The 24,348-nt window shown below is 37.5% G+C and overlaps 1 protein-coding gene across 2 annotated transcripts in view; it reads right to left on the bottom strand.

Moving 5' to 3' along the window:
- LOC104676326 (A disintegrin and metallopeptidase domain 3-like) overlaps nt 1-24,348 on the bottom strand; it is an 85,387-nt gene that overhangs the window by 12,485 nt on the left and 48,554 nt on the right. For both annotated transcript variants that reach the window (XR_749891.2, XM_010381109.2), the window contains exons 13-18: nt 21,850-21,948; nt 20,939-21,134; nt 20,363-20,450; nt 19,909-20,089; nt 7,384-7,461; nt 5,258-5,372 (exon numbers count right to left, since the gene is read on the bottom strand). Coding sequence is in view for 1 of the 2 variants with exons in the window: in XM_010381109.2 (XP_010379411.2) it covers nt 5,258-5,372; nt 7,384-7,461; nt 19,909-20,089; nt 20,363-20,450; nt 20,939-21,134; nt 21,850-21,948 (757 nt within the window). In the remaining variant the exon portion in view is untranslated. The remainder of the gene's footprint in view (nt 1-5,257; nt 5,373-7,383; nt 7,462-19,908; nt 20,090-20,362; nt 20,451-20,938; nt 21,135-21,849; nt 21,949-24,348) is intronic.

Raw genomic sequence — 24,348 nt, 5'->3', positions numbered from 1 at the left:
TTGTCGAAGACCAGTTGGCTGTAGGTATTTGGGTTTATTTCTGGGTTCTCTATTCTGTTTCACTGGTCTACGTTTATTTTTATACCAGTACCATGCTGTTTCAGTGACTATGGCCTTATAGTATAGTTTGAAATCAGGTAATGTGATGCCTCCAGATTTGTTCTTTTTACTTAGTCTTGCTTTGGCTATGCGGGCTCTCTTTCGGTTCCATATGAAATTTAGGATTATTTTCTGTGAAGAACGATGGTGGTATTTTGATGGAAATTGTGTTGAATTTGTAGATTGCTTTTGGCAGTATGGTCATTTTGACAATATTGATTCTACCCATTCATGAGCATGGGATGTGTTTCCATTTATTTGTATCCTCTAGGATTTCTTTCAGCAGTGTTTTGTAGTTTTCCTTATACAGATCTTTCAACTCCTTGGTTAGGTATATTCCTAATATTTTATTTTATTTTTTGCAGCTATTGTAAAGGAGTTGAATTCTTGATTTTATTCTCATCTTGGTCACTGTTGGCATATAGGAGAGCTACTGATTTGTGTACATTGAAAAGAACTCATTATATGAAAAAGATACTTGCACACACATGTTTATAACAGCACAATTTGGAATTGCAAAAATGTGGAACCAATCCAAATGCCCATCAATCAATAAGTGGATAAAGAAACTGTGAGATAAAGAACCTGTGTGATGATACATACATTTATGATGAAACACTACTCAGCCATTAAAAGGAATGAATTAATGGCATTTGCAGCAACCTGGATGGGATCGAAGACTATTATTCTAAGTGAAGTAACTCCAGGCTGGAAAACCAAACATCTTATGTTCTCACTCACAAATGGGAGCTAAACTATGAGGATGCAAAGGACTTTGGGGACTCAGGGGAAAAGGATGGGAAAGGGGTGAGGAATAAAAGACTACAAATTGGGTTCAGTGTATACTGCTCAGGTGATGGGTGCAACAAAATCTCACAAATCACCACTGAAAAACTTATTCATGTAACCAAATACCACCTGTTTCCCCAAAAAGCTATGGAAACAAAAAATTAAAAAAATATGCTTGAGTAATTGAACACCCATTTATCAAAAATTTAATCTTGACTTATATCTCTCATCCTATGTAAAATTACTTTAAAATATATTATGGGCTTCAATGGAAACCATAAGGCTATACTTTTTAAATCTTCAGGTCCTAATACTCATAGAGAGGTCATATACTTGACACCAGAAACACAATCCAGTAACTAAAAAAGTGGACCTTATTAGTAAAAGTCATATAAAGAGAAATTTTGTTCTGAGAAAAAACAAATTATAGACTTGGAGAAAATATATACAAATCACACATCCAACAAAATACATGTATCTGTAAAACATAAAATCTTTCATAAACATGGCGTTTTTTTTCTTTTTTCCTCTTCAATTTCTTTCATCAATGTTTTATAATTTTTATTGTAGAGATCTTTCACTTCTTTTAGTTTATTCCTAGGTAGTTCATCTTATTTGTAGCTATTGTAAATGGAATTTCTTTCTTCATTTGTTTTTCAGATTGTTGGCTGTTGGCATTTTGTATTCTGCACCTTTACTGAATTTAACAGTTCTACAATGTTAAAATGCCTTTACCACACAAAGCAATATACAGATTCAATGCAATTGTTCACAGAAATAGAAAAAAATAATCCTAAAATGCATATAGAATGACAAAAGACACAGAGATGTCAAAGTAATCCTGAGCAAAAAGAACAAAACTGGAGGAATCATGTTACCTGACCTTACACTATACAAAGTGTTGTTACTATAGTAACCAAAATAGCCTGATGCTGGAATAAAACGGATACACAGAAAAATAGAACAGAATAAAGAATGCACAAATTAATCCACTTAATTAAAGTTAATTTATTTTCAATAAAGGTGTCAAGAACATATATTGGGGAAAGAACAGTCTCTTCAATAAATAGTGCTGGGAAAACTAGATAGCCATAAGCAGAAGAATGACACTAGACCCCTATCTCTTGCCATATACAAAAATCAAATAAAAATGGATTAAAGACTTCAATCTAAGACCCTAAACTATAAAACAACTAGAACAAAATACTGGGAAACCTCTCCAGGACATTGATTTGGGCACGGATTTCTTGAGTAAGACCTCAGAAGCTCAGGCAATCACAGCAAAAATTGACAAATCCATTCACATCAAGCTAAGAAGCTTCCACATAGAAAAGGAAACAATCAACCAAGTGAAGGGACAACCTACAGAACAGAAAAAAATATTTGCAAACTACCCATCTGACAAGGGATTGATAACCAGAATATGTAAGGAGCTCAAACAACTCAATAAAAAAATTAATTTTAAAATGGGCAAAAGATCTGAGTAGACATTTCTCAAAAGAAGGCATACAAATGGCAAGCAGCTATATGAAAAGGGGTTCAACATCACTGATCATCAAAGAAATGCCACTAAAAACTACAGTGAAATATCATCTTATCCCTGTTAAAATGGTTTTTATCCAAAAGAAAGGCAATAATGTGAGAACGTGGAGAAAGGGGAGCACTTGGTACGCACTGTTGGTGGGAATGTAAATTAGTATAGCCACTATAGAGAACAGTATGGACATTCCTCAAAAAAACTAAAATAGAATTACCACGGGATTCAGCAATCCCACTGCTGAGTATATATCTAAAAGAAAGGAAATCAGTATATCGAAGAGATACCTGCTCTCCTATGTTTATTTAAAGCAGCACTAGCCACAATAGCCAAGATTTGGAATCAACCTAAGTGTCCATCAGTGGATGAATGGATAAAAAAATGTGGTACATATACACAACCGAGTGCTATTCAGCCATAAAAAGGATAAAATCCTGTCATTTGCAGCAACATGAATGGAAATGGAGGCTATTACGTTAAGTGAAATAAGCCAGGCACAGAAAGACAGATGGTGCCTGTCTGTTTTCATTCATATGTGGGAGCTAAAAACAACAAAACAATTGAACTCATAGAGAGTGGACTCATGGTTGCCAGAGCCTGGGAAGGATAGTGGGGATGGGGAGATAAAAAGGGAATGGTTAACAGTTACAAAAATACAGTCAGAACTAATAAGGTCTGGTGTTCAGTAGCACAATAGAGAGACTATAGTTAACAATGATTTATTGTATATTTTAAAATAACTGAAAGAGTATGATTGGAATGTTTCTAATACAAATAAATAATAAAGACTTGAGATGATGGATACCCCAATTACTATGATTTGATCATTACACATTGTACGTCTAACAAACAGCACATGTACCCCATGAACATATACAACTATTATGTACCCATACTAATGAAAAATAAAAATTAAAAAACATAAAATCTCTCAAAACTGAACATTTAAAAAACAGAAACAATCCAATTAGTAAATGGTAAAATGTATGAACAGACTTTTCACTAAATAGAATATACAACCAAATAAGCATATTAAAGATATTCAAAATCATTATCCACGGGGAGGTGCAAATGAGATATTAATAAACAGCTAATAGAATGATTAAAATTAAAGAAAAAACAGTGGTACAATCAAATGTTGGTGAGGGTGCAAAAACGTGGGTAATTCATACATTGTTGGTGGGATTGTCAAACAGTACAGCTATTCTGAAAAATTATTTAGCAATTGCTTTTAAAACTATAAGTAGTTCACAATATGTCTCAGCTATTTCAGTCTTGTGCATGTATCCAAGACAACTAAAATATTATTTTCACATAGAATCTTCCACATGAATGTTCACCTCAGGGTTATTCATAATAACTAAAGCTGGAAACCACTCAAATGTCCTTCAGTGGATCAAAGGTTAAAAAATTATGGCATATCCATACAAACGAAAACTAGTCATCAATAAAAAAGAATTAAGTATTGGTACATGCAAGAACTTGGATCCTATTCATGGAAATTATGCTAAAGAAAAAAGTTAATTGCACAAATATAAAAACCATATAATTTTATTTATATAACATTCATAAAACCACATAATTAGAGAGATGGAGAAGCATTTAATGGTTGGAAGGAGAGTTAGAGATGAGGGAAAAGAAAAAAATGTATCTACCAAGCGGTCATGTTAGACAACCATGTAGTGACGATACAGCTATGCACTGTCATTGTGATAGTTGTACATAAATCTAAACTGTGATAAAATTGCATAGAACACACACACACACGCACACACACAAACACACAGACACACAAACGAGTGTAAATATACTGGAGAAATCTGATTAAGGTCTCTGTATTTTAGCAATGTTCATTTCCCAGTTTTGACATTGTAGGACAGATTTGCAACATTTTAACATTGGTGAAAGATGAGCGTAGGTTAATTTATTCTTCTTTTAATTTACTTATGTATATATTTATTTCAACTACTTTTTTCTTCCTAAACTAACTGAAACTACTTTCTTCGGTATCATCTACCAATAAAGTACCCCAAATTCTAAGTTGTGGGAACAAGGAAACTCATTCTAACAACCTCTTGGCATATATTTTTTCTTGATCTTTAACTCCTATTGTCTTTAACTCCTATGCTCTTAAGTTGCCATATTAAGATATTCATACATCTAGTTATATGCCACTTCAGCATATTTGACATATGAATCCATTCCTCAAGTATTTATTCAAGTATACAATTCTAATAGTAAAAGAAAGGTTTAGTAAAAACAAATATATTTATTCATGACTTTCATCAAATTAATTTAAAAATATTCATTGCCACAGACTATTCATATGCTGTAGGCATGAACAATTTCATGATTTTTCTCTTTTGATATTACAGTTAACTTTAAAGATTGAATTTGATTGTGAATTGGGACATCACAGTAGGTGACGTCCTTGGAATACACAGACTATATAATAAAACTACAATGTTTTCTATAATTTAACTACACTTACATAGAAAACTCTGCGTATAAATAGAAATATTCTGGGAACCCTGCTTAAAGTGAAGGGGAGGGCTTTTAAAATGTTTGTTTCTAGGTGAGAATTAAAACTATACAGAAAATTTTGGTTGGCAGAAAGATTTAGAGCTGTCTGGCTCTAGATCCAATTTAGTAGCTGCTAGTCACAGTGGTCATTTAAATTTAAATTAGATTAGGTAAAATACAGTTGAAATTTCAGTTCCTTAGTTGCATTATCCACATGTTGGATGTTTGATAGTTATACAGGACAGCAAAGATGTAGACCATTTCTATGAGAGCAGAAAGCTGTATTGAAACACAGATCTAGAGACTAACCTACTGAAAGCCAAAATCCGTCATCGATGCTTCCTCCTGGTGATGCTATTGATGGATCACAATCTGGAGGAGCATAACCAGGATCACATTGACAATGGAAATGTTCATTGCAAATCTAAAACCAAAACAAACAAACAAAAAAAGCATTTATATACAACCAAAAATTAACTGCCTTATATGTGATTGTTAGTCAATGTAAATTTAAAAAATACTACCATTTAATATAAGGAGTTTTAAATTTAATATGAAAAATAATTTAAAAAATAAGAGACAGTATAAGTGTTCATGCAATATATTTTCAAACATCATAGAGGTATCTTCTTGTTTGTCTCTTACATTTCTAATAAAGTCAATACCATTCTTGATACAATTTAAATGCTTTTTATTAGAAGGGCATACAGATTATGATGCTAGAAACCATAGAATGGTGGAAGTAAAAATTTATTATAAATTGTGTTGGACTTAAAAAATAGTTGTGGCCGGGCGCGGTGGCTCAAGCCTGTAATCCCAGCACTTTGGGAGGCCGAGACGGGCGGATCACGAGGTCAGGAGATCGAGACCATCCTGGCTAACACGGTGAAACCCCGTCTCTACTAAAAAAAAAAAAATACAGAAAACTAGCCGGGCAAGGCGGTGGGCGCCTGTAGTCCCAGCTACTCGGGAGGCTGAGGCAGGAGAATGGCGTAAACCCGGGAGGCGGAGCTTGCAGTGAGCTGAGATCCGGCCACTGCACTCCAGCCCAGGCGACAGAGCGAGACTCCGTCTCAAAAAAAAAAAAAAAAAAAAAAAAAAAAAAAAAAAAAAAAAAAAAATAGTTGTGATGAGAGCCAAATTTTATTTAAGAAAATAAGGGGGAAAGCCAAAATTTTAAGATGCTTGCTCAATCAGATACAGACACAAAAAATTTATATAGAAAGCTAGAAAAAATGTAAAAATGTGATCTGGCAGACGAATGGAAAAAGGGCCAGCAGAGAATTCAGAAATAAATGCATGCAAAATTCATTATGAAAGTCAATTAAAACTATGTAAGAAAGGAAAGAAACTGTAAATAATAGATGTGTAAGTAATTTTGGGGAAAAATTGACGTAAACCACACAGGCAGGCCACTTTTTTCCTGAATTACTATAAAAAAAAGAATCAGTCAATATGGCAGAAGACACTGACCACAAGGAGACAAATGCATGCTTAGAATAACTTATAAAGTTTACAGCATTTCTATAAGCCAGTAGATAAGTTTACAATAGATGAGGAGACAGAGATGCGAGTGGCAGATATGACCATACATACTTAGGAACTGTGTTATTAATTATCAAATAAATGCAAATTAACAATGGACTTAGCATGTTAAAAGATTAATACAACTAATCTGGACAGAATATGAGGAAATGCACATTTTCATACATGATAGGTGGGAGAAAAAACTGGTATAATGTTTCTTGATGACAGTATATTAATTAGAAAAATTCAAATTGTGCATATGTTCAGCCCAAACAAATTTTATTTGCTAATAATTTAAGAAAGCATATCAATGTGCAAAGGTAAATTTACAATCATATCTGTTGTACCACTATTTGTAATAATTAAGCTAAAATTTAACATTAATTGAAAGGCCATCAGTGAACGGCGTTTCAAATATAGTATGGATGAGCCATATAGTGAAATAAGTCGAAGCTCTTGAGGAATGAAACATATCTTAATGGATTGAAAACTCTGATCTCATAAATCAACGTGCATAACAGTGTGTGGATGTTCATAAATATTATATAAGTATACATACACTCAATTATAAACAATATGTATATATATGCATAAAAGTATAAGTATAGTCCTTAATAAATCCATTTCCAAAATTTAATAATCTTAATCTAATATCATAATAATGTGTTCTGTTTCACGGTCCATGTTTTACAAAGTGTAAACTTATTTGCTCATGAGGCCTATAACAATGTGATTATATGCATAAATAATATGTATGTATAAATAGTAGATCTACTTTCCTTATTTAATGACAATTTTCAAAAAGAAATTTTCACATCTAATACTTGTGAACTTTGTTATTATCATAGAACACGTTATTGACATAGATTAAAATAATTATACTGAGAAAAATAGTAACTGTTACATACCCCATTCTGTCCACAATTTGTAGTACATTTTGTTATATTTAGTTCACTAAGATATCTGCATCCATGCGAATGACATACCTAAAATGTTACGAAGCAAACAACAACAAAAATACTAAATGTAAAGTAAAGAGATAAGGAATTATATTCGTACAAATATTATATGCACAAGAGACCTACAGAACAGATGAATCTGAATTTCATAACATTTTAATAAAAACCATAGGAACAATTCTAAATGGTATGTTATTACTTAATAAGAAATATTACAAATGAGATATTTTCAGAAAGCAGAAATATACATTTTTATTGCAAACTGGTACAAGAAAAAAGTAGCCAGCTTGTACTAGCAATTTTTAATTTATAGGACCTCTTTTAACATTTTTTATGCACCTTTCTTTTATTTACTCATGTAGACCCTTAGAAGGAGATATTTGTTTTTTATTTTTTTTATTTTTTATTTTTTATTATACTTTAAGTTCTAGGGTACATGTGCATAACGTGCAGGTTTGTTACATATGTATACTTGTGCCATGTTGGTGTGCTGCACCCATCAACTCGTCAGCACCCATCAATTCGTCATTTATATCAGGTGTCACTCCCAATGCAATCCCTCCCCCACCCCCCCATGATAGGCCCCGGTGTTTGATGTTCCCAGAAGGAGATATTTTTATGCTCATTTTGTATTTGAGTAGTACGGTGGCTGTGTCAAATGGTGGGTCTACATTTAGTACTTTGAGAAATCTCCATACTGTTTCTCAAAGAGGTTGTACTAATTTACATTCCCAACATCAGTGTATAAACTTTCCTTTTTCTCCACATTCTTGACATCTATTGTTTTTGACTTTTTAATAATAGACATTCTGACTTGTGTAAGATGGTATCTCATTAAGGTTTTACTGTGATAGTTGGTGATGTTGGGCATTTTTTCCCATGTTTTTTGGCCACTTGTATGTCTTAGTTTGAGAAGTGTCTATTCGTGTCCTTTGCCCACTTGTTAATGGGGTTACTTGGTTATTTTGTTGCTATTGTGTTGTTTGAGTTCCTTGCAGATTCTGGATATTAGTCCTTTGTTGGATTTATAATTTGCAAATATTTTTTCCCATTCTGTAGGCTATCTGTTTACTCTGTTGTTTCCTTTGCTGTGCAGAAGCTTTTTAGTTTAATCAAGTCCCATTTGTCTGCTTTTGTTTTCATTGTGTTTGCTTTTGAGGACTTGGTCATGTATTCTTTGCCTGGGCCAATGTCCAAGAGTTTTTTGTAGGTTTTCTTCTAGGGTGTTTATGGTTTCAGATCTTACATTTAGGTCTTTAATCCACCTTGAGTTAGTTCATGTATATGCTGAGAGGTATGGGTCCAATGTCAGTCTTCTGCATATGCTATCCAGTTTTCCCAGCACCTTTTTGAAGATGGTCCTTTCCCCAATGTATGTTCTTGCTGGCTTTATTGAAGATCAACTTGAAGTCAATATGTGGATTTCTGGGATCTCTTTTCTGTTCCATTGATCTATGTGTCTATTTTTATGATTATATCTTGCTGTTTTGGTTACCATTGGATTGTAGTGTAACTTAAAGCTAAGTAATGTGATGCTTCCAGCATTGTTCTTTTTGGTTAGGATTACTTTGACTAATCAAGCTGTTTTTGTGTCATATAAGTTTCACATTTTTTTATTTATGTGAAAAATGACATTTTTTTTTAAATAAGAAAAATGTAACTTTATATACACAGTCAGAACTTCATCATTTCAAAATGAAACAAGTATTCTTGAGTTTGCAATTAGGCCTTAAGCATTTATCCATGCATTTAACAGGAACCATTCCAGGAACATTTGCACAAACTGAACAGCCACATGTCATCTACATACATCAAGGATGGAAAACACCTTGCTTGCCTGTTACCACTGTCCCCATGGCATTTCCATGGCAAACTTTCTTTTTTTTTTAATTTATTTTTTTGTTATACTTTAAATTCTAGGGTACATGTGCATAACGTGCAGGTTTGTTACATATGTATACTTGTGCCATGTTGGTGTGCTGCACCCATCAACTCGTCAGCACCCATCAATTCGTCATTTATATCAAGTATAACTCCCAATGCAATCACTCCCCCCTCCCACCTCCCCATGATAGGCCCCGATGTGTGATGTTCCCCTTCCCGAGTCCAAGTGATCTCATTGTTCAGTTCCCACCTATGAGTGAGAACATGCGGTGTTTGGTTTTCTGTTCTTGTGATAGTTTGCTAAGAATGATGGTTTCCAGCTGCATCCATGTCCCTACAAAGGACGCAAACTCATCCTTTTTTATGGCTGCATAGTATTCCATGGTGTATATGTGCCACATTTTCTTAATCCAGTCTGTCACAGATGGACATTTGGGTTGATTCCAAGTCTTTGCTATTGTGAATAGTGCTGCAATAAACATATGTGTGCATGTGTCTTTGTAGTAGAATAATTTATAATCCTTTGGGTATATACCCAGTAGTGGGGTGGCTGGGTCATATGGTACATCTAGTTCTAGATCCTTGAGGAGTCACCATACTGTTTTCCATAATGGTTGAACTAGTTTACAATCCCACCAACAGTGTAAAAGTGTTCCTATTCCTCCACATCCTCTCAGCACCTGTTGTGTCCTGACTTTTTAATGATTGCCATTCTAACTGGTGTGAGATGGTATCTCATTGTGGTTTTGACTTGCATTTCTCTGATGGCCAGTGATGATGAGCATTTTTTCATGTGTCTGTTGGCTGTATGAATGTCTTCTTTTGAGAAATGTCTGTTCATATCCTTTGCCCACTTTTTGATGGGTTGTTTGTTTTTTTCTTGTAAATTTGTTTGAGTTCTTTGTAGATTCTGCATATTAGCCCTTTGTCAGATGAGTAGATTGCAAACATTTTCTCCCATTCTGTAGGTTGCCTGTTCACTCTGATGGTAGTTTCTTTTGCTGTGCAGAAGCTCTTTAGTTTAATTAGATCCCATTGGTCAATTTTGGCTTTTGCTGCCGTTGCTTTTGGTGTTTTAGACATGAAGTCCTTGCCCATGCCTATGTCCTGAATGGTACAACCTAGATTTTCTTCTAGGGTTTTTATGGTATTAGGTCTAACATTTAAGTCTCTAATCCATCTTGAATTAATCTTCGTATAAGGGGTAAGGAAAGGATCCAGTTTCAGCTTTCTACTTATGGCTAGCCAATTTTCCCAGCACCATTTATTAAATAGGGAATCCTTTCCCCATTTCTTGTTTCTCTCAGGTTTGTCAAAGATCAGATGGCTGTAGATGTGTGGTATTATTTCTGAGGACTCTGTTCTGTTCCATTGATCTATATCTCTGTTTTGGTACCAGTACCATGCTGTTTTGGTTACTGTAGCCTTGTAGTATAGTTTGAAGTCAGGTAGCGTGATGCCTCCAGCTTTGTCCTTTTGACTTAGGATTGTCTTGGCAATGCGGGCTCTTTTTTGGTTCCATATGAACTTTAAAGCCGTTTTTTCCAATTCTGTGAAGAAACTCATTGGTAGCTTGATGGGGATGGCATTGGATCTATAAATTACTTTGGGCAGTATGGCCATTTTCACGATATTGATTCTTCCTATCCATGAGCATGGTATATTCTTCCATTTGTTTGTGTCCTCTTTTATTTCACTGAGCAGTGGTTTGTAGTTCTCCTTGAAGAGGTCCTTGACATCCCTTGTAAGTTGGATTCCTAGGTGTTTTATTCTCTTTGAAGCAATTGTGAATGGAAGCTCATTCATGATTTGGCTCTCTGTTTGTCTGTTACTGGTGTATAAGAATGCTTGTGATTTTTGCACATTAATTTTGTATCCTGAGACTTTGCTGAAGTTGCTTATCAGCTTAAGGAGATTTTGGGCTGAGACAATAGGGCTTTCTAACTATACAATCATGTCATCTGCAAACAGGGACAATTTGACTTCTTCTTTTCCTAACTGGATACCCTTGATTTCTTTCTCTTGCCTGATTGCCCTAGCCAGAACTTCCAACACTATGTTGAATAGGAGTGGTGAGAGAGGGCATCCCTGTCTTGTGCCATTTTTCAAAGGAAATGCTTCCAGTTGTTGCCCATTCAGTATGATATTAGCTGTGGGTTTGTCATAAATAGCTCTTATTATTTTGAGGCACGTTCCATCAATACCGAATTTATTGAGTGTTTTTAGCATGAAGGGCTGTTGAATTTTGTCAAAAGCCTTTTCTGCATCTATTGAGATAATCATGTGGTTCTTGTCTTTGGTTCTGTTTATATGCTGGATTACGTTTATTGATTTGCAAATGTTGAACCAGCCTTGCATCCCAGGGATGAAGCCCATTTGATCATGGTGGATAAGCTTTTTGATGTGCTGCTGGATCCGGTTTGCCAGTATTTTATTGAGGATTTTTGCATCGATATTCATCAGGGATATTGGTCTAAAATTTTCGTTTTTTGTTGTGTCTCTGCCAGGCTTTGGTATCAAGATGATGTTGGCCTCAAAAAATGAGTTAGGGAGGATTCCCTCTTTTTCTATTGAGTGGAATAGTTTCAGAAGAAACGGTACCAGCTCCTCCTTGTACCTCTGGTAGAATTCAGCTGTGAATCCATCTGGTCCTGGACTTTTTTTGGTTGGTAGGCTATGAATTATTGCCTCAATTTCAGGCAATTGGTCTATTGGTCTATTGACCAATTGCTATTGGTCTATTCAGGGATTCAACTTCTTCCTGGTTTAGTCTTGGAAGAGTGTAAGTGTCCAGGAAATTATCCATTTCTTCTAGATTTTCTAATTGATTTGCATAGAGGTGTTTATAGTATTCTCTGATGGTAGTTTGTATTTCTGTGGGGTCCCTGGTGATATCCCCTTTATCATTTTTTATTGCATCTCTTTGATTCTTCTCTCTTTTCTTCTTTATTAGTCTTGCTAGCGGTCTGTCAATTTTGTTGATCTTTTCAAAAAACCAACTCCTGGATTCATTGATTTTTTGGAGGTTTTTTCTGTCTCTATCTCCTTCAGTTCTGCTCAGAGCTGAGTTATTTCTTGCCTTCTGCTAGCTTTTGAATGTGTTTGCTCTTGCTTCTCCAGTTCTTTTAATTGTGATGTTAGAGTGTCAATTTTAGATCTTTCCAGCTTTCTCTTGTGGGCATTTAGTGCTATAAATTTCCCTCTACATACTGCTTTAAATGTGTCCCAGAGATTCTGGTATGTTGTATCTTTGTTCTCATTGGTTTCAAAGAACATCTTTATTTCTGCCTTCTTTTTGTTATGTACCCAGTAGTCATTCAGGAGCAGGTTGTTCAGTTTCCATGTAGTTGAGCGGTTTTGATTGAGTTTCTTAGTCCTGAGTTCTAGTTTGATTGCACTGTGGTCTGAGAGACAGTTTGTTATAATTTCTGTTCTTTTACATTTGCTAAGGAATGCTTTACTTCCAATTATATGGTCAATTTTGGAATAAGTGTGATGTGGTGCTGAGAAGAATGTATATTCTGTTGATTCGGGGTGGAGAGTTCTATAGATGTCTATTAGGTCCGCTTGGTGCAGAGATGAGTTCAATTCCTGGATATCCTTGTTAACTTTCTGTCTCGTTGATCTGTCTAATGTTGACAGTGGAGTGTTGAAGTCTCCCATTATTATTGTATGGGAGTCTAAGTCTCTTTGTAAGTCTCTAAGCACTTGCTTTATGAATCTGGGTGCTCCTGTATTGGGTGCATATATATTTAGGAGAGTTAGCTCTTCCTGTTGAATTGATCCCTTTACCATTATGTAATGGCCTTCTTTGTCTCTTTTGATCTTTGATGGTTTAAAGTCTGTTTTATCAGAGACTAGGATTGCAACCCCTGCTTTTTTTTGTTCTCCATTTGCTTGGTAGATCTTCCTCCATCCCTTTATTTTGAGCCTATGTATGTCTCTGCATGTGAGATGGGTCTCCTGAATACAGCAGACTGATGGGTCTTGTCTCTTTATCCGGTTTGCCAGTCTGTGTCTTTTAATTGGAGCATTTAGTCCATTTACATTTAAGGTTAATATTGTTATGTGTGAACTTGATCCTGCCATTATGATATTAACTGGTTATTTTGCTCGTTAGTTGATGCAATTTCTTCCTAGCCTCGATGGTCTTTACATTTTGGCATGTTTTTGCAATGGCTGGTACCGGTTGTTCCTTGCCATGTTTAGGGCTTCCTTCAGGGTCTCTTGTAAGGCAGGCCTGGTGGTGACAAAATCTCTAAGCATTTGCTTATCTGTAAAGGATTTTATTTCTCCTTCACTGATGAAACTTAGTTTGGCTGGATATGAAATTCTGGGTTTAAAATTCTTTTCTTTAAGAATGTTGAATATTGGCCCGCACTCTCTTCTGGCTTGTAGAGTTTCTGCCGAGAGATCTGCTGTTAGTCTGATGGGCTTCCCTTTGTGGGTAACCTGACCTTTCTCTCTGGCTGCCCTTAAGATTTTTTCCTTCATTTCAACTTTGGTGAATCTGGCAATTATGTGCCTTGGAGTTGCTCTCTCGAGGAGTATCTTTTTGGTGTTCTCTGTATTTCCTGAATTTGAATGTTGGCCTGCCCTACTAGGTTGGGGAAGCTCTCCTGGATGGTATCCTGAAGAGTGCTTTCCAAGTTGGTTCCATTTCCCCCCTCACTTTCAGGCAGCCCAATCAGACATAGATTTGGTCTTTTTACATAATCCCATACTTCTTGCAGGCTTTGTTCATTTCTTTTTCTTCTTTTTTCTTTTGGTTTCTCTTCTCACTTCATTTCATTCATTTGATCTTCAATCGCTGATACTCTTTCTTCCAGTTGATTGAGTCGGTTACTGAAGTTTGTGGATTTGTCACGTATTTCTCGTGTCATGGTTTTCATCTCTGTCATTTCATTTATGACCTTCTCTGCATTAATTAGTCTAGCTGTCAATTCTTCCACTCTTTTTTCAAGATTTTTAGTTTCTTTGTGCTGGGTACGTAATTCCTCCTTTAGCTCTGAGAAGTTTGATGGACTGAAGCCTTCTTCTCTCATCTCATCAAAGTCATTCTCTGACCAGCTTTGATCCATTGCTGGCGATGAGCTGCGCTCCTTTGCAGGGGGAGATGCGCTCTTATTTTTTGAATTTCCAGCTTTTCTGCCCTGCTTCTTCCCCATCTTTGTGGTTTTATCTGCCTCTGGTCTTTGATGATGGTGACGTACTGATGGGGTTTTGGTATAGGTCTTCTTCCTGTTTGATAGTTTTCCTTCCAATAATCAGGACCCTCAGCTGTAGGTCTGTTGGAGATTGCTTGAGGTCCACTCCAGACCCTGTTTGCCTGGGTATCAGCAGCAGAGGTTGCCGAAGATAGAATATCGCTGAACAGCAAGTGTACCTGTCTGATTCTTACTTTGGAAGCTTCCTCTCAGGGGTATACTCCACCCTGTGAGGTGTGGGGTGTCAGACTGCCCCTAGTGGGGGATGTCTCCCAATTAGGCTACTCAGGGGTCAGGGACCCACTTGAGCAGGCAGTCTGTCCATTCTCAGATCTCAACCTCCGTGTTGGGAGATCCACTGCTCTCTTCAAAGTGGTCAGACAGAGTCGTTCGCGTCTGCACAGGCCTCTGCTGCTTTCCCTGTTGTTGTTTAGCTGTGCCCTGTCCCCAGAGGTGGAGTCTACAGAGACAGGCAGGTTTCCTTGAGCTGCTGTGAGCTCCACCCAGTTCGAGATTCCCAGTGGCTTTGTTTACCTACTTAAGCCTCAGCAATGGCGGGCGCCCCTCCCCCAGCCTCACTGCTGCCTCGCGGTTAGATCTCAGACTGCTGTGCTAGCAATGAGGGAGGCTCCGTGGCTGTGGGACCCTCCCGGCCAGGTGTGGGTATAATCTCCTGGTGTGCCCGTTTGCTTAAAGCGCAGTATTGGGATGGGAATTATCCCATTTTCTAGGTGTTGTGTGTCTCAGTCCCCCTGGCTAGGAAAAGGGATTCCCTTCCCCCTTGCGCTTCCCAGGTGAGGCAATGCCTCGCCCTGCTTCAGCTCTCGCTGGTCAGGCTGCAGCAGCTGATCAGCACCCATTGTCCGGCACTCCCCAGTGATATGACCCCAGTACCTCAGTTGAAAATGCAGAAATCACCGGTCTTCTGTGTCGCCCGCGCTGGGAGTTGGAGACCGGAGCTGTTCCTATTCGACCATCTTGCTCCGCCCTCCCGACATTTTTATTTTGATAAGGATTGCATTGAATCCTTATCCTGTAGATTGTTTTGACAAGTATGGTCATTTTGATGATATTGATTCTCCCAATCCATGAGCACAGGATGTTTTCCCACTTGTCTGCATCATCTGTAATTTATTTATTTAATTCAGTGTTTTGTAGTTCTTGTAGAGTTCCTTCTCCTCCTTGGTTAAATACATTCCTAGGTATTTAATTTTATTTTTTGGTAGGTACTGTAAATGAGACTGTTTTCTTGATTTTGTCCTTGGCTAGATCATTATTGGTATATAGAAACACTACTGACATGTGTCTATTAATTTTGTATCATGAAACTTTATTAAACTCATTTATCAAATCTAAAAGTTTTTTTTTGGTGGCATCATTAGGGTTTTCTAGACAAAAGCTCAATCATCAGGAATAATTTGACTTCCTCTTTTCCAGTCTGGATGACTTTATTATTTTCTCTTGCCTTATTGGTTTGGTGAGGACTTCCAGTTAAATAAGAGTGATAAAAGTGGGCATCTTTACCTTGCTTTAGTTCTTACAGGAGATGTTTTCAATTTTTCCTTGTTAAGTATAATGTTGGTTGTATGTTGGCTCTATGTTTGTTGTAGATTGCCTTTATGATGTTGAAGAATGTTCCTTGTATGCTGAGTTTATTGCAAATTTTTATCTGAAGAGATGCTGTAATTCATACAGTGATTTCTCTGCATCAATTGAGATTATCATATGTTTTTTTCTTTCATTCTGTTGATGTGATGGATCAAATTTTTGATTTGCATGTGTTGAACCATCTTTGGATCCCTGGGATGCATCCCACATAATCACCATGTATTATGTTTTTGATGTGCTGTTGGATTTGATTTGCTAGTATTTTTTGAGGACGTTTGCATCTATGTTTTCCAGAGATATTGGTCTTTACTTTTTTTTACGCCTTTGTTTGGTTTTGGTATCAGATGATATTGGCCTTGTAGTATGAGTTCGAGAGACTTTCCTCCTCCTTGATTTTTAAAAATTGTTTCAAAAAGATTCTAATTATTAGTTATTCTATTAGTCTAATTATTATTCTATTCTGGAGGTAGAATTGGGCAGTGAATCCATATGGTCCTAGCCTTTTTTTTGTTCTTGGGATAATTTTTAATTACTGATTCAATTCTCACTAGTCATTATTGGTCTCCTTGGGAGCTGTATTTCTTCCTGGTTCAATCTTGGTAGGTTTTATGTTTTCAGGAATTTATCTATTTCCTCTAGCTTTTCTAGCTTGTGAGCATAAAGTTGTTCATAATAGTTTCTAATAATCTTTTGTATTTCTGTGGTGAGTTATAATGCCTGCTTTTTTATTTCTCATTTTGTTTGTTTAGATCTTCTATCTTTTCTTCTTCTTTAGTCTAGCTGATAGTGATAGGGACAGGGGGCAGAAAAATCGTAGGCAGAAGAGGGTGGGTCCCTGGCAAAGCCCCACCCTCAAGCCGAAAACCCTGAGACCGTAGCCCAAAGTGAGAACTCATAACCCTGTTTTCCCGCTCAAATGCTGCCTTTTCCCAAACATCCAAGGCCCACCCCACTCCCTCACCCTGTGCCTATAAAGACCCCCAGACTCAGCCAGCAGAGAGAAGCAGCTGGACACTGGGGACTACAGCCGGACATTGGAGAGAAGTGGTTTGACTTCAGAGGGGCAGCTTGACGGTGTAACTTTGGAGAAGAGTCCAGCTGGAGATGGCCTGACTTGAGGGGATGATTACCTGCCCGTCCCCTTTCCAGCTCCCCTTTCCACTGACAGCCATTTTCCCTGGCAATAAAATCTCTCGCATTTACCATCCTTCAATTCGCTTGAGCGACCTCATTTTTTTCTGGATGCCAGGCAAGAGCTCAGGAGCCACGAGTGTGGATGCAAAAGGCTGCCACACTGGCCCTTTGCCCTCGCTGGCAGAGGACATCTGCCGGCCCACTGAGCTGTTAACACTTAAGCCATCTGCAGACTGCAGAGCTAAAAGAGCACTGAAACATGTCCTCTGGAGCTTCAAGGGTCACAGGCACCCCGCCTTAGATGCTGCTGTGGGGCCCTCAGGGAGTTTGTTTCTGCCACACCCAAAAGCACTTGCTCCGGCTCCTTTACCCGCTCACCTGCACCCTCCCTCCTGCGAGGGGTGGAATGCAGCAGGTCCCAGCGAGTGGAGTTCACTCCTGCCAGCACCACAGTGGCTGGCTGGTTTCTGCGCTCCTATACTCCAGTTCCCGCCTCCTTTGCTCCTGTGCTCCCTCCCGCGAGGAGTTGAGAGCAGCAGGCTGAGTAAACAGGGCACCCCTGTCATGAATCCCGCGAAAGGGTTGGGGAAATATCCTGCTTCAGTAGTGTATCAATTTTATCTTTTTGAAGAACAAACTTTTTGTCCTGTTGATCCATTGGGTTTGTTTTGTTTGCTATCTGTTTAGTAATGACGGACCTCTCTTCTCACTCTGTTAGTTCTCATGAGAGCTGGGTTTTTTTTTTTTTTTTTTTTTTTTTTTCAAAGGTGTCTAGAACTTCCCTCCTCTCTCTCTTGCTTCTTCTCTCACCATGTGATCTCTGCACATACCAGTTCCCCTTCTCTTTCCACCAAGAGGAAGCAGCCTGAAGCCCTCACCAGAAGCAGATGCTGGCACTGTGCTTCTTGTTCAGTCTGCAGAACTGTGAGCCAAATAAACCTACTTCTTTTATAAGTTACCTAGTGTTAGTATTCCTTCATAGCCACACAACAACTGACTAAGACACATTAAATCTCACAAGTTAAGGGGCTTCGTCCCTCAAGACTGGCCCCATATCAGGTGCAAGTATTAGGTAAGCCATACGTCTGACAGACCAGATATAAATTGGGGGTTCTCATGATACCCTCCACAGTGTAACAATGTTAGAATGGCTCACAGAACTCAGGAAAATACTTTACTTATATTTAATGGTTTATTATATAAGATACAACTCAAGAACAGCTACATGGATGATATATTTAGGGCAAGGTATTGGAGGAGAGGAGAAGAATTTCCATGCTTTCTCCAGCTGCACCACACTCCCAGCAAACTGATATGTAATAAACCCAGAAGATCATTGAATCTCTTTTTTCAAGGGTTTTAATAGAGCTCAATTTCCAGCCCTGCCTCTCTTCTTCCAAAAGTCCAGTGAGTCAGGCTGAAAGTCCCAACCCTCTAATTGCTTGGTCATCCTGATAACCAGCCCTGTTCTAAGGCCAGCTGGGGGTCCCACCCTAAATCACCTGATGGAAATAAGCACAATTTCAGGTGTGACTGAAATGTGTTTATTCATTCTCAAGAACAAAACACACTCCCATCGCTTAGGAAATTCCAAGGGTTTTAATAGAAGCTGTGTGTCAAGAATCAGAGACAGAGACCAAACATGTTCTGTGTTATGCTATATATATTATATATATATAAAAGATAAAATTAGTATGCCTTTTATATATAAAAGATGCAATTAGTTAATATATTTAAGTATTTATGCTTCTGTATTTATAGTAAATATTTTCTCAGTTTGTTTTATATGGTCTTTGAAGGGATGACATATTGCTTTATGATATAGTCAGCATCAGTATGTTCCTTTGATTAATTCATTACTTTTATGTGTGACTATCTTTTCCCATTCTGAGATAAGTATACTTTTCATTTAAATTTATCTTTTATTTTAAAAATATATTTTATGTGTAAATTATTTTTATAAAAATGTGTGATAATTGTATACTTTCCAAATTAGTCAACTTATTTTTCAGTGTTAGTAGTTTGAAAAGACTTTATTAGGTATCTCAAAATTCTTAAGAAGAACAAAAATTAAAAAAGCTTAAACGCTTGTCATGTTTTATGTGAAGGCCACATTTTAGACAAAATATGCTTGTGGAAGAAGTAATAGGAGAGCAAGTTAATAAGAAAATAATTGCTTTACTTCAATTGTAACCAAATTCATTTTTTGTCAATCACTACAAGACAAAATACTTGGCTTTTTTGGGTTTTATTTTCTTTAAAGTTCTTGTTATTCAGGTTGTCCTGACATTTTTTTGCATTATTTTATTCTTTTTTGTTCTTGGTTTACACAAATCATCACAGATCAGATCCTGGCCTATCAGGGAGTCTTAGATTCTCAAGCAAGAGGAAACAAGTTTAAATATCGGTAGTAAAAATTTAATAAAAATAACGGATAGTAAAGCAAGGATTTCTTTAACCAGCTGAAATTCTGATCAGTGTATCTTAAGATCTTGATATGGTAACCGAAATTTGTAGCATTAATTATAAAGGAAAATTTAAGCATCCTCTCAATCTCTCTTTCTTTCTCTCTCTCATACACACACTTCAGACACTCACAGACAAATCCACCATATATAGTATCAATAAAAATTTTATTTACCTTTTGCTGACCACACGCAGTTATATCTTCTGTATAGGTCCTCAATTGTTTTGAAGCATTTCTTGCATGTGCTGACAAACATACATGACCTCCAAGGTAAGTATATTGTATATCTAAGTCTGTCATTGGTACTAGTTCTGAATGTATCCAGTGACAAACAATCTTTCCACAAAGGATATCACTAGCAACATAAGACAGAAAAACGTTACCAATTTGTCACTCAGGTACACAATTATTAGGTTAATAACAATTCAAAAGTAAGGATAATTCAAAATATTACTCAGATCATAACAGCAAAGCTTTTCACAGCACACAATGCCTTATTAAATGCAACAAATAAATCTATCTGCATATACTAGATACTGTCTCTCATTTATTTCAAGTCACTCTTTGCAGTACATACACAAAACACAACATATGCACTTGGAAGATGTATACTTTTCTAAATACGTACAAAAAATGACAGCGTTGACCACAGTCTCCAAATTTGTCATTTTGAAAATTCACTTCTTCTGTACACAGAAGATTAGCGGACTTAGAAACTGAAAACATACGAAGTTATAGTTACTTATATTAAAAATATTAAAAGGTAAAAGTGTGATAAGTCAATAGAGAGCTATCTAGACCACAACAATGTCCAGTCAGTATAATCTGCTATAAATTTTTGATGTCCTTTACTGGCTTTACAAGGAGAAGCACTTACTGAAAACTACACACACAAGAAGAGAAAAATTCATGTTATAGTGTAGAAATAATTAAGAAATCAGTCACCTGCTCTCTCATCTACTATTCTAATAGTCTACTCCCTTTGCAACAACCACCTTCAGCTGGACTAATGTCCTACTATTGCGTCCTGTAGCTATTAGGTCTATTTTAACTCTTGACATCATTCAAAGTTGCTTTTATTTGCAATTTTATTTCCAAATTTGAACGTAAAACAACACTTTCAGTGATGGCTCTTGGGTGGGTTACTGACTTTAGAATAGCTACAATTTAAATATGAACCACAAAAAAAAGGTATAACAATTACATTTTCCAAATAACTGTGAACACTGTCTATCCCTTTCTCTGCATATTCCTTTAAAGCAATAGCTAGTCTTATTACTGCAGGATTCTAAATCAGCAGCTTTCACATCAGGTACACAAAACTCAGATGTTCCATTGCAATATTCTGGAAAATCACACATATCTATGCTTTTTCTGCAGACATGGCCTCTTGCATGGATCTGTGAGAGAAAGAAAAACAAATACATTTATTTTTCAGGCTCAATCCGGTTTACCTCCACTACCAAGAATTGAAATGGACTAAATCAAACAAGGAGCTCCAATGACCTATCTATACTACATATTGAGAATGCTTGCTTGAGAATTGTCAGCTTAAAAGCAAGGATATCCAAGAGATGCATCGAATCAAATTCCTGTTTGAAACAAACACTCACTAGAGCATGAAGCCAGACCTATCTTCAATTTTAACCTAAGTTTGTGTTTATTTTTCTTTGCTCGGACATTCATCATCCAGTTACAACTGACCAATACATAATCAGTATTAATGTTTTATTTAAAAATTACCTGTAGGAATATCTAAGCACTCATTAGAAACAGGTAATAAAGGCCAGGTGTGGTGGTTCACACCTGTAATCCCAGCACTTTGGGAGGCCGAGGCGGGCAGATCACCTGAGGTTAGGTGTTCAAGATCAGCCTGGCCAACATGGTGAAATCCCCGTCTATACTAAAAATACAAAAATGTGCTGGGTGTGGTGGCATGCTCTGTAATCCCAGCTACTTGAAGGCTGAGGTGAGAGAATCACTTGAACCTGGGAGGTGGAGGTTGCAGTGAGCTGAGACTGCACCACTGCACTCCAGCCTGGGCAACAAGGGCAAAACTCCATCTCGGAGGGGGCGGAGGGGAAGAAAGAAAAAGAAATAGGTAATACAACTTACCGTACAAGTTTTATTGTTACAGCATGGTCCAGTGCCACATTCTGCAAATCCAATTAGAGTACAATCTGCAGGATTACAGCATTTTTTGTAAGTGCATGCCTAAAAGCAAATACAATAAATTTAAATGTTTTACATCAAACTTTAGTCAAATAAATAGTTTTATTTTCAAAATAAAGTATCTCTCCAACTTGATTCTAATCACACCATGACTTTTGGATTCTGTATTTTTACACCACTTCACTTAAACTTAATATACTTTCCTTATAAGAAAAAAAAAAAGATGACAATGAAAGTACTCACAATTTCATTCTAAAGAAATTGATCTATTAAAAATTTAGTGCAATTTTTTAAAAAATTATTTTTGTTTATGAAAGCATGCATGCAAGTTTTCATATTTTTTTACTTACTATGCCATAAGTACACTTCTGTATTATCAAATCCTCTCAAGGGGAGTCGCTGGAAGAGTTTGGAGGAGCAGGATAGAAAAAGCCTACATTTGGCCAGGTGCAGTGGCTCACCTGTGATCACCCAGTCAGGGTGGAGGTTGCAATGAGCTGAGATCGGGCCGCTGCACTTCAGCTTGGGTGACAGAGCAAGATTGTATATCAATAAATAAATACAAATAAAAAGCACAGATTCTTGTTAGGGATTAAAGGACAAGAAGATGAGGGAAAGTTTTAAACTTCTTAGGGATTAGGTAAATGCTCATGACCAGAATGTTGATAGAAATATGGATAGCAAAGACCATTCTCATCAGGTTAAGATGAAACTGAAGAACAAGGTTTTGGAAGCAAGGGCCATCCTTGCTATAAACTGGTCAAGAACTTGGCTGAACTATGACCATGCCTGAGGGGTTTGCAGAAGGCCAAACATAAGAGTGAACTAGGATATATGGCAGAAAAAATGTAATGTAGCAAAGTTCTCAGAATGTTGTGTGGTTGCTTCTTATTGTAAACTGCTAGAGGAAAGGGCGATGGAGCAGAAAAACTTGAAAAATTCATAGTTTGGCAGTATAGTAAGGAAAGAAAGCACATTTACAGGAGAGAAAACCAAGGATGCAGCACAGGGACACCTTTGCTTAAGAGATTAACAAAGATAGAAGAAAGCTGATACGGTTAGGATCGGTGTTCCTACCCAATTCTCCCTGCAATGTCCATTGTAATCCCCAGTGTTGGAGGTGGGGTCTAGTGGGAGGTGGCTGAATCATAGGGGTAGTTTCTCATGGTTTAACACCACCCCACTGTGGAACTGTTCTCATGACAGAGTTCTCACAAGATTTGGTTGTTTAAAAGTGTGTAGCACCTCTTCCTTCTCTCTCTCTTCCTCCTCCTCAGGCCATGTGAAATACACCTACTTCCCCTTCATCTTCTGACATGATTGTAAGTTTCCTGAGGCCTCCCCCAGCTGTGCTTCCTGTAGAGCCAGCAGAACGATAAATCAATCAAACCCTTTTTCTTTCTTTATAAGTTACCCAGTACCAAGTATTTCTTTATAGCATTGAGAAAATGAACTAATACAAAAGCCGAGTGCTATTCCTCAAGCAATGAAAGAAATGCCCCAAAGGCATTTCAGATACCTTTGAGGCCCAGATGCCTAGGAGGGCTGAATGGCTTCAGAGGACAAGTCCAGGGCACTCTCCATGAGCTCACTGACCAATTCCACCTCAGGATACTGCTCCTGGCCCTGCTGCACAATGCCCTACAGCTACCATGGCCTCAGCTGCAACGGCCATAGGTACAGCTCCTATCGCAGCTCCAGATGGTACAAGTCATTAACCTTGGTGGAATCTACATGGTGCTAATTTTGCAGGCTTGCAGAAAGTAAGAACTGTGGAAGCATGGCAGCTCCCACTCAGATTTCAAAGGATGTCCTTGAAAGCCTGGAGGCCCGGCAGAGACTTGTTGCAAGAGCAAAGCCACCACAGAGTCTCCCCAGAGCAGTGCCTAGTGGAACTGTGAGAGTGGAACTAACACAGAGACCCCAGAACTATACAGCAACCAGCATACAATGCCAGCCTGGTGGTGTTGGGATGATTGAGCCCAGCCAAACCATAGGGATAGGGCGACCCAATGCCCTGGAGCCCACAGTACCTGTTTATAGAAGATGCAGGACATGTCGTCAAAGGAAATTATTCAGGAGTCTGAATGCCTATCATTGGCTCTCTTGGGTTTCAGACTTGCTTGAGGCCTGTTACCCATTTCTTCTTGTCTATTTATCCTTTTCAAAATGGGGTTGCGTGTGCTGTGCTTGTAAGTAAATAACTTGTGTTGATTTTACAGGTTCTTAGAGTATCCCTAACAGACATATTGGCAGTCCTCCCCAGGGGACTCCTTGTGGCTAAAATGAGACACACCAGAAACCAGAATATCATGGCTAGCAAAATGAAGGGGTAGTCATGTATTCTGCTATAGTTAATTCTATGCCAGCTGATAACCCTCTCCCGTACCTTGTGGTCCTGCCACAACTCCAACTGGACAGAAGATTGGTCTTATAAACATT

The sequence above is a fragment of the Rhinopithecus roxellana genome, chromosome 9, assembly GCF_007565055.1.
Source record: "Rhinopithecus roxellana isolate Shanxi Qingling chromosome 9, ASM756505v1, whole genome shotgun sequence".
NCBI classification, from domain to species: Eukaryota; Metazoa; Chordata; class Mammalia; order Primates; family Cercopithecidae; genus Rhinopithecus; species Rhinopithecus roxellana.
The sequence above is the reverse complement of the archived record's forward strand: the minus strand, read 5'-3'. Positions and strand labels throughout refer to the sequence as shown.